Below are 10,539 nucleotides of genomic sequence, written 5' to 3' on the forward strand. Positions count from 1 at the left end.
CCAATATGAGGCTTCAGCTTAGAGGAATATAACATGGGTCAGAGCTTCCCCCATCTAAGGGCCCCAGGACTTAGAACACATAGCCACCACCCCACTTACCCCTCCCTCCTCCCCAAGCCTCGGGCCTTGACTCTGAGCCAACTAGGAAATTATGTGATTTGTTTCTTTGACAGAGTCAATGATTTGTAACCACATCTTTAATTTAAAAGATGAGAAGAATTTGGGATTCATGGGGTCACGAGACCCTTGTAGATTTGAGACCAAGATGGTCATGCATGTCACCTCTGAATGAGGCAAATGTCAGTCTGGACACAAGTCTGAAGAACCACCTCTTCTGTTTGCTTTTAAGCAACATAACCAAAATGAAAAAGCCAAGCTTGGTTGGAAGCCTTCTTCATACTTGAAAATCTCTTGAATAGCCGTAGGTGGAAGGATTAACATGAAGCTATTCCTCTGTCTAATGCAGGCTTTCTCTACCTGCACCCCCAGCTAAATAAGTTACAGGGGGAAAGATGGTAAAGCAGCTATAATTGTGCGGGACCTCAACATGCCTTTCAGACCTAGACACACATAAGCAAAAAAGAAAGAAGCTGAAGATCTCAATAGGATTTTTAGAAAAGCTAGATATGACAGACATCTGGTGATTACTAAATTGGATCAGGAAGAAGTATGTATATTTTTCAGGTATGCGTGGCATCTTGAAAAATGATTATTTAATACATTAAAACGGGTCATAAAAACCTGTTGGTAGAATTAGGAAGTGGTCCAATTATTCTAGAAAGTAACTTGGAACTATGTCCCAAAAGTCAGTAAGCTGTCTGAGTTTACCTTCTGGTCTCATGATACCACTATACTCCCTCAAAAGATCAAAGAAAAAGAAAAAGGACCCACCCACATGTACCAAAAATATTTCTAGCAGCTCTTTCTGCAGAGGCAAAGCATTGGAAACTAAGGGAGCGTCCATCAATTGGGGAATGACCAAACAAAGAATGGTCAATGAATGTGAAGGAAACTGTTGTGCTTAAGAAAATGATGAAAGGGTTTCATTGAAACCTAGGAAGGCCAGTGTGGACCAGAGCAGAGTGAAGGAAGCAGGAACAGAAGGACGATTATACAATAGCCCCAGCATTGTAAAAATGAGCATTTTTGAAAGATCTAAGAACTCTGATTAACACAATGAGCTGCCATGACCCTGAGGACCCATGAAGAACGCCCCCCCCCCGTCCTCCACAGAGGATGATGGACCAAAGTGCAGAAGGGAACATTCTGGGTCTGGCCAACACAGGAATGTGTTCCAAGGGCTTTGTTGTTTCCCCCCAGATGGGAGGGAGACAAAACAAGTCTTTGTTTTTCTTTTAAAAGTAAAATGTAATTTAAAAGAAGACCGAACTTCAGGATGTCCCCTTTAAACCATATATCTCTCTATTTTCTTGTTCCCATGTGGGATGAAGAGGAGAGATGAGACTAAATAATAAGCCCAATTATGTCATTCTCTTTGGCAAGAATACAAGGCAAGATCAGGGGCAGATAGACAAGTCTATTTAGAGCACATTCTGTTTAACGGAGGTGAAGGTTTGCTCTGAGTTCTTTCTGGGCTCCCATTGAACCTGAAAGCTCTAGAGATTGGAAGAAAGGGAAAGAAGGTTAAGGAAGGAGTAACCTTTCTGGAAAGTTAGCTGGTTGGTCATGGGCAAGATAGAATTTAACTTAGTGAAACACTTCAGGACACTCTTTGGCAGGAGGGGCATGAGACCTGATTCTGGATGTCCATTCCCAGCTCACTGCCCCCAGGCAACTGAGTCAGAGGTAGAGGGCACCCCCCCATTCATGCCCCACACTCCCAACACCTTATTCAACAGGACCAGTCCCTTGGGTCAAACTGCTTGGTCACTGATTGTAGTCAGTCGTCAGCATCGACCTTGTACAAAGCACAGACTTTGGACCAGAGAGGGCTACCCTGGAGATCCTGCTGAGTCACAAGAGAACTGGAAAGGCACGCAGGTTCATATTACCTTCTTTCCTATAGTGAAATATTTCCATGCCTGGGCTTGGTGAGTGGGGAGGTTCTGGTAAGACACAAACTTCCCATCCACCCACTTGTAGATGGTGGAGCTGGCCTGTCGATTGGCTGCAGCAGCGAGAAGCCCCACGTGGGGGATGGTGAAGACCTCAATGCCCATGGTCTCGGATGGGGTGGACAGGCTCTGGTATTCCTCCACATAGTCGAGCTTCACTTTGGCTTGGGACAGAAGCAGAGACAGTCAAACGCCTGGGAGACAGACTTTGCCGGCCAATAGTCACCAGGGTGATCAGCCTGGGAAAGCAGGACAGGGAGAGACAGGAAGGCCACTGGGGAGGAGGAGCTGGTCCAAGGGGTACCAGGGGGTCTGGGGATGGCCGTTTGGATGGGAATAGCAGGAATCTCTGGGAGAGAGCAGGAGGGAAGCAACCTCCCACTCAGTGCTATGAGAGGAGAAAAGAACAGGGGGGAGGGAATGATGTGATAAACTCATAAGAGGGAAGAAGAGAGAGATGGAGAGAGGGTGAGAGAGACGGAGAGAGAGTCAGACAGAGACAGAGAGAGACAGAAAGACAGAGGTGGGAGAAGGGAGGAGAGAGGAAAGAGAGGCAGAAGGGGAGAGGGAGAGAGAGGAAGGAGAAGGTAAGAGAGAGACAGATAGAGAGGGTGGGAGAAGAGAAAAGAGAGAGGGAGGGGGAAAGGAAGAGAGAGAGGAAGGAGAAGAGAGAGAGAAAGAGAGAGGGGGGGTAGAGATTTGTCTCCATGACAGTTTGGAAGGCAGGGTGGGCCACACCAGTGTCAGCTTCCCTCCTCCCTGGCCACATGTCCATGAGCAGGGAGGAGCCTGCTATAGAACACACAGCTTTTCTCACCCCAGGCCTCCTGTGCCAAACAGGAATGCTGAGAAACAAGGAAGTCTCCCAAGAAGAGGGTTCAGAAGGTGACCACTGGGGGTGTGGTGAATGGGCAGCACTTCAATTCAGCTCCTTGCAATCTTTCCAGAACCCAGAACCATAAGCAGAGGTCTGCAAAGGACTTCTCTTTCCCCTCCTCCCAGGCCCCTGTGCTTTCTCTGGCTGCCTGGGGATGGGGCTAGACAGCAGCAGACCTGGCCAGTTCAGCCCCCTGGACGAGGCTTCCTTGCCCTGAACACTGCTTATTTATTGCCTGCTTGATTATTCCTGGGGGCTTTGGGTTGGGAGCCTCCCGGGCCCCCCAGAGGGCTGAGCACATCCCCTCACCTTCTATCATGGATACCCACTCGCTGCCAACACACAGGTAAAGGCCCCTCCGAGAGGCATCGAACCAGAATCGGGCATCTTCCATCCTGGAGCACTGAGGCCGAGGGCCCAAGCTCACTTTCATGTCAGCTTCTGAACACAAGACCAAGAGAATGGAGTTGTGTGGGCTCTGACACTAGCAGGTGTCAGCGGGGAAGGGGACGAAGTGCTGGCTTTGGTCAAAAGACCTGGGTTCAAGCCCTGCCTGTGGCACTTAGTAGCTGTGAAACCACAGCCAAGTCACTTGACCTCTGGGAGCCTCAGTTTCTCCATCAGTAACAATGAGGACTGCCAGTACTTAGTGCTGAACTGACCCAAGTCACGGGGCCTCTTTGTAAGTCTGAGGTCAGCATGTGAGCTGTTGCTGTGACTCCCTGGGACAGCATCCTCTAGGGTCATGCCCTGCTTCAGGATGCAACCAATTGGTTGATTTTCAAGGACAGTTTCTCTGATCGTGTATGAAACCCAAGAAACATCATTTGCAATTTTGGAGAGACATCCATGGAGTGTAGGACTGGGCTGCCTCGCCGGGCACTGGCAGGCGGGCATCTGGCCTGTCCCATCTCTTCTTTCTGGCTCCATCCTTGGCTGCTGTCTGGTTCCTCTCCCATCCCCTCCTCTTCCCGTATTCTTTTGTCCTTCACTCCAGGCCTCTTGGGGCCATCTGTGGACTGGCCTGCTTCATGTGAGCAGGGTTCAGAAGGCGAGCCCCTCAGAAACCCCAGCACCTACTCCTGCCCTCTAAAAAGACCAACCTTTCACAGGATGTGGGCACCAGGCAGTCACAGAATCAGAGCTAGAGAGACCTTGACAGTCTCCTCTCATCTGACCCAGAATACCCAGAATGACCCAGAATCAGAATTGACAACACTTCTAACGTGTGGTCACCTGGCCCCTGACGGAAGAGCTGGGGGCAAGAGGCACCATCTCCACCGCCCTGCCCCCTTCAGCCCCAAGGCAGCCTGCCCACTTTGGGCATCCAACCAGACTGGCCTCTCTGCCCCTCTCTCTGCCTCTCCCCATCCCCACTGCTCTCTGTGGCTTAAGAAAGGTCCATCCCCAAAAGGGATGCCCAGAATTTGGTCAGACGGGGTCCGACCAAGGCCAGAGACAGAGGGCCACTCGCCTCCAATGTTCTGAAGCTCCCTGGATGCCTCCTTTAGCTTTCAGAGTGAATATTCCTTGATATTTTTACATCACCTGAACTCCCAGTGGCCCTCCCCTGTGCTGTCCCTGAAGTCATCCCATATCACCAAGCATTGTCTTTGCCTTTTAAGTCATGGTCTCAGAGGCCATTGGCTTTTTTTGTCCCATCACATTGTTTAATCCTATCTACTTCATAGCCCCCCAAAAGCCTGCCCTCCATCAGCCACACTGGGACCTGTGCACACTTCCCCCATCTGATGCACACTTCCCCCATCTCACCCCAATAGGAGGGTCCCACTGCCCTGCCTTAACTGGTCATGGAGCCTGGGGACCCATCATCTGTGGGATCTGCCTCCATGTTGGCACTCCACACTGACCTTGGAGTTCTGAGTCCCCCTGCCCATGCTGTGATCTTGCCCATGTCTCCCCGTGTCACACACAAGGACAGCCCTGGAATCCCTGTGTACTCTCTGGACATGGCAATGGAACCCTGAAGATAAGCCTGCTGCCCAGGCTCTCCAGCAGCACAGTGCCCCCTGGGCACACCAGCTTACCATAAGGATAACGGAGCCCATCATCTTCTGGCCTCCCCCCGAGGTCTTGCAGGACCGAAGGGATGGACAGCACAGCCAGGTGAGAATTCCTGCTTGGGCAAATCCGGGAGGTGGCATCGGAGCCTGGAAGCAGCACCAGCTGCCTCAACAAGCCCTGGGGAAAGAGGGAAGAGCCTGAGGGCAATCTGTGGGGACCACCACCATCCATCCTAGGCCAAGAGCAGGAGGGGGGGAAAGGACCAATCTGTCTGTAGTTTCCACATTTTTTAAAAAGCAAAAATCATTAGTTAAGAATGGGGCTCATTGTGAAAAGGCTTGCGGGTCCGCTTGCCTGCTTTTTGGTCTCTCTGATTTAGAGGTGGACAGGTCCCTGTTGGCATTTATGAGTGCTCCTAGGAGGAAGGCTGTAAAGGAGAGGGGATGCTCAGAGACCTTAGAGATTAGGCCCCGCCCCTCATTGGACAAGGCAGGAAACTGAGGCCCAGAGAGTCAAGCGATTTACTCAAGGTCACCCAGGATTCTAATAAATATCTATGCAGGATTAGAACCGGGGGCTTCCCAAGACCAAGTGCAGATCCTTCAGTGTGCTCTAAAGCAAGTTGGGTACTGACAGCCACAGTGCCAGGGCAAGCCATGGGAAGGACAGAAATGCTTCAGTGGCCCTATATCAGGGCTGCCCTTTCTGCCTGGGCCTCCTTACACAGCAGCCAAGAAGCATTTATTTAAACTCTGCTCCCCACTTTGCTCTGGCCCAGAAGGTAGCCTCCAAAAAGAGGGCCTCAGGAATCTGTAGTAGAGTACCTCCTGGCACTCCCTGGGAAGACCAGGGCCTGTGGAGGGTGGGGGGAAGGAGGTGTGACTTTGCACCCTGTACTCACTGTGAAGGCGCCCTTCTTTCTCCGCCTACTCCCAATGAAAAACCGGGACCCCTTCATGGTCAACGACATTGGGAATGGTGTGTCGACAATCCTGAAAGCGGGGAACGGGGCTGTGTAAGGGGGAGGGCCAGGAGAATTACTTCTCCTGTCCTGAATATTCAGATTTTAACAAAACTTCCCTAGAGGAGGCCACCAGGGCAGGGTGAGGGGAAGCTCTCCCCCTTAGAATGTCACCTCCCACCTCTGTTCTGACCTTCCTCTGCTGCCAGTCTTGGGAGGGGATGGAAGCTCAAAGACAAACAGAGCCCGCCCTGCCTCAGACTCCAAGGCCAACAGGCCAGCAGATTGGAAAGTCTCTGCCCCTTCCACTCAGAACAAGCTGGCCCCTGGGGTTGAGATCCCCTGGACCAGGCCCCTGAGGACAATCTCTTCTCTGCTGACTAATGGATCATCTGCCTTTCCTCCAAACTTAAGCAAAGAATTAGGTTTCCCTGACTCACATGCCCTGTGGCGATTAAGTGAGTTTTCTGCTGTGACCGCAAATGGAGAAATATTTCTCTTCCGGTTCCACAAGCATAGAGATGATCACAGGGAATATTTGGAGAGGTAGGGCCCCTGACTTGGGAGCCCAGGGTTCCACCACTCACCCACCCCTCTCCTGGGAAGCCCTAGGGACGCAGAGAAACCCACCCTAAGAGAAGGAGAGAGAAGATGGGACCACACACACACACACACACATGCACACACACGCTCGCACACACATGCACACACACACGCACACATGCACACACACGCTCGCACACACACACACTCCCAGGCCTCCTTCCAGCGCCTACACGTCTGTGGGCACGCTGCAGTCCACAGTGAGGGAGAAGGAGCCTTCAGACACGGCCAGAACTAGCGTGTGCCACCGATTGTCAGTCAGAGGGACATCCTGGAAGGTCACTCGGGTCTGCCAGCTGCCCGAGAGCTCCTGGCTCAGGAAGAGGAAGTGAAGCTTGGTGGGGGAGTAGCGAAGTCCCAGCAGCAGCGTGTCACTGGCCTCCTCCACCACCGTGAAGATGTACTCGTTCTTCTGCAAAGACCAGACAGGTGAGGCAGGGGTCTCTACTGCCCCAGCGGTCACCCCCGTGCAGATGGCCCCAGCTCTACTGTGACAGATGGCTTCTTACTGGTGACAGCAGGCAAAGGGAGGAGGGCAGAGGAATGTCCAGCGGCACAAAGCCCTTGGTGAAGAACCCAGACTGCCACCTACTAGGGAGAGGCCAGGCTGGAACCCAGGAGCTCTGGCACCAGAGCCTGGGACTTTTCCACTGGGCTATGCTGCTCGAACTTTGGTGCCTGCTGGGGACGTTAGGGAAGCACCGACTCTCAGGGACGATCAGTGGGGGTGGAGGTAGGGGAAGAAAGGGCCAGAGACTGAGGGCTTCTAGTCACCCTGGGCTGACCCCAGCCTAGCACACACTTACCTTGGGTGGGAGGTCGAGGACCTTCAGGGTGACAATGATGGAAAATTCTTCTGGAAAGCGGCTGCAGTGTAGAAAAATCCTGGAAGCAGGAAAGCTCAGAAGGCGGGGGCTGGACACAGCAGACAGCTGGAAGCCCCGGGCCCCTTGGGCCTGAACCATCCTGAAGCCACTGGAGGGGCCGCTGCCACTTGGGGGGACGACCTCGGAGAGGATGTCTAAGGGGCGCAGATCTGTGGGGGGTGAGAGAGGGCAGGCTGCAGTGGCAGCCCCAAGCCTGGTCCCTGTGGTCAGAGCAGGCTTCTGCCCACCTGCTCTCCCTACCTCCTTTGAAGGATGTGCACCCAGGAGAATGGTAGCCTTTGGAGGACACGGTTCCTTCTCCTGCCAGCGCTCAAAGCCCATCCTATACAGAGCAAGGGCTTTGTATGATCACTGGGCTGCCAATCCACCGCCAGTGCTCATGGTTCTCTCTCTCCAAGATGACAGCAACATTTATTGAGCACCTTCTGAATGTCCAGTGTCATAAAGGGGCACTAAGTACCCAGATGTCCCAGGCCTTGTCCCCCAAGGTTCTCATTTCAGTTAGGAAACAACCCACGGACACAGACACACAGGAGGAAGCCACAGTGGAGTCCTGTGGTGGCCATGGCCCACACACTTTCTGGGGACCCAGGCCCTGTGGTGGCTGGCTCTGTGGGGGAGACACCCTGCCCAAGGCCACTTGGTGGCCAGCTCCTGGAGCTGTGCCACTGGGCACACTGAGCTTCCCTGGGGCCTTCTGCCCAAGGGACCGGAGTCCTTTCCATGCCAGGGATCATGGGCAGCTCTGACTAGGAAGAAGCTGGTAACAGCATAAGCAGAAATGAGTCAATGAGTGGGATTCCCTCCTACTGTTAGACGTTCAAGGCTGAGCAGTGCTTATCAAAAAGCCACTGTGTGCAGAGTACCGTGCCAGGTGCTGGAAAACAAGTCCAGAGAGAAGAGTGACCTCTGCCCTCAAGGGGCCTCCAGTCTAAGGGGGCTGCCCCAGAACTCCTGGGAAGGGAGCTGGAGTGGACGGACCTCCGGCATCCTCCACGCCCCATTCAGAACTTCTTAAATTTTCCAATAATGTGTTTATTCTTAGAAACAACAGAAGTGCCAGCTTTGGGGCATCCCGGGCGCTGAAAAGATGAAGCCATTTGGAGAGGCGTCTCCTGATCCTGTCTGATAGAAAGTTGGCAGCAGCATTGACAACACCTTGCCATGCACACCTGGCCTCTCCTGGCTCAAGCAAAGCCCTGCCAAGGAGCAGGGCTGGGCACACCCACTTTCCCATGTCCCGTCCATTCCAGCCCGGGGCCATCCTGAGACCTAGAACAGAGCCTAATCCTGCACCACCCACCAGACTCTTCCAGGATTGCCCTGCCTCTGCCACTGGGAGCTTCCATTCCCTCTGCTCCCAAGCCCTGGTGAAGGGCATGGTGGCAGAGCAGCAGGAGACAGGCATGAGGTTTCCCACTCTACAGATGAGGAACTCTGGGTCTTTCTGGCCTGAGAAAGGCAGCTGCTAGCACAAGGGTGAGCACAGTGGGCTGGAGTCGGGAAGTCAAATCTGGCCTCAGACACTATGAGCTGTGTGACCCTGGGAAAGTCAATTCCCCTCATCTGCCTTAGTTTCCTCAGTTGTGGCAATAATAATTGGTTGGGCTAATAATAGCACCTGCCACACAGATGCTTAGCAAACACTGACCACTTCCCGTCTTCCCTTCCAAGCCAGTGTTCTGGCCACATCACAGTAGATAAGAAATAGACCCTGCCCGTGGCCAGATACAGACTTCAAGACCCTTCACCACTGAGCTGAAGAAACTGCTGAAGTGTCTCCCAGGAAAAGGAAGACTTTGGGATGTGTCTTGGTGCTCTGCCACAGCTGGCAGGGAAGGAGAGGAGCCTGGGCCCAGAAGCCAGAGCTGTGGGGAACAGCGGAGGACCAGATGCCACAGTGATTCGTCCCAGCATGGAACAGACTGCCTATGGAGGCAGGGGGCTCCCCATTGCTGAAGGAAGCCCAGGTCAGGAAAAGGTCTCCAGTGGCTCGGCCATATCCACGCTTACCGGAAATCTATTTTGGCCTCTTGGGAGGAACTGGATTGTGCCCAACTTGGGGCTTGTCAAGCCAGATTTCAAGCCCTAATTTCATTGATAAGTAGCCTGAGGCCAAGAGATCCACCAGGCAGGACCAGGCTGTAACCCTCAGAGCAGGAGACCAGCACTGGATGCTGCATTTAACAGAATCAGTGCGATTCCCTTAGAAGTGGGACAGAGGCATTTTATGAGGGGGGAAGGGAGCCTGGAGGGCCCCAAAGGAGGGACAAACCAGATGTCAAGGACCAATCTGGACTCACAAGCAACAGGAAACTAATACAGGTTAATGACCAGGGAGATGAGAAGAAAAAGAGAATCATGAATAAGGAGAAGGTGGATGCAGGGGCAAACACACACACAGATGCACACACCCAGGCTGCAGAGGGGTACAAAAGCCTGGGGGGGAAGGAGCTGTCCACACCCTTCCCTCCTCCCCTCCTCTCCCAAAGGGCCCACCCATCCGAGACACCATGTGCCACACCAGCTACTACCCTGGCTGCCAGCCGACCTGCTCCGTGCGTGTCAGCTGCAAGCCCGTCTGTGTCCGACCCTGTTGCCGCCCAGAATGACCCATGGTGACCAGCTGCCTGGCAGCCTGTGGAGCTGGCAACTGCTCCCCACCATTCTGCGGAGGCAGCCCCTGCCAACCCACCTGCTGCCAGGCTGGACCCTGCAGTCCCCCCTGCCGAGTGCCCAGCCCTTGCCAGTCTGCCTGCTGTGTGCCCAGCCCCTGCCAGTCTGCCTGCTGCGTGCCCAGACCCTGCCAGTCTGCCTGCTGCATGTCTGTCTGCTACAAACCTGCTGTCTGTGTGCCCGTGTGCTGCAAGCCTGTGGTCTGTGCAGTCCCCTCCTACCAGGCCTCCTGCTGCCAGCCGGCCTCCTGCACCCCCTCCTGCTGCTGAGCCCATGTTGTCTCTGCTCAGATCAGAGGAGCTGGGGCACGGCCACTCTGTCATTGAATACGGCTCCTCACTCCTATCCCACACATTGGAGTCAACCTATGACTCCCCACCCATGAGATCCAGGCTAGGTCACTGTGCTCAGAACCCAGCTGGGCCTCCTCATGCC

The 10,539-nt window shown here is 53.7% G+C and overlaps 1 protein-coding gene across 5 annotated transcripts in view; it reads right to left on the reverse strand.

Annotated features, from left to right (window-relative positions):
• The window catches only part of TSPEAR (thrombospondin type laminin G domain and EAR repeats), a 173,530-nt gene that overhangs the window by 24,814 nt on the left and 138,177 nt on the right, over positions 1-10,539 (reverse strand). For all 5 annotated transcript variants that reach the window (XR_011170751.1, XR_011170750.1, XM_069100288.1 and 2 more), the window contains exons 2-7: positions 7,348-7,577; positions 6,715-6,953; positions 5,879-5,969; positions 5,001-5,154; positions 3,262-3,393; positions 2,013-2,239 (exon numbers count right to left, since the gene is read on the reverse strand). Coding sequence is in view for 3 of the 5 variants with exons in the window: in XM_069100288.1 (XP_068956389.1) it covers positions 2,013-2,239; positions 3,262-3,393; positions 5,001-5,154; positions 5,879-5,969; positions 6,715-6,953; positions 7,348-7,577 (1,073 nt within the window). In the remaining 2 variants the exon portion in view is untranslated. The remainder of the gene's footprint in view (positions 1-2,012; positions 2,240-3,261; positions 3,394-5,000; positions 5,155-5,878; positions 5,970-6,714; positions 6,954-7,347; positions 7,578-10,539) is intronic.

The sequence above is a fragment of the Petaurus breviceps genome, unplaced genomic scaffold (genome assembly GCF_028583685.1).
Source record: "Petaurus breviceps papuanus isolate PSGF00001 unplaced genomic scaffold, PetGlider_PUasm1.0 387, whole genome shotgun sequence".
NCBI lineage: Eukaryota > Metazoa > Chordata > Mammalia > Diprotodontia > Petauridae > Petaurus > Petaurus breviceps.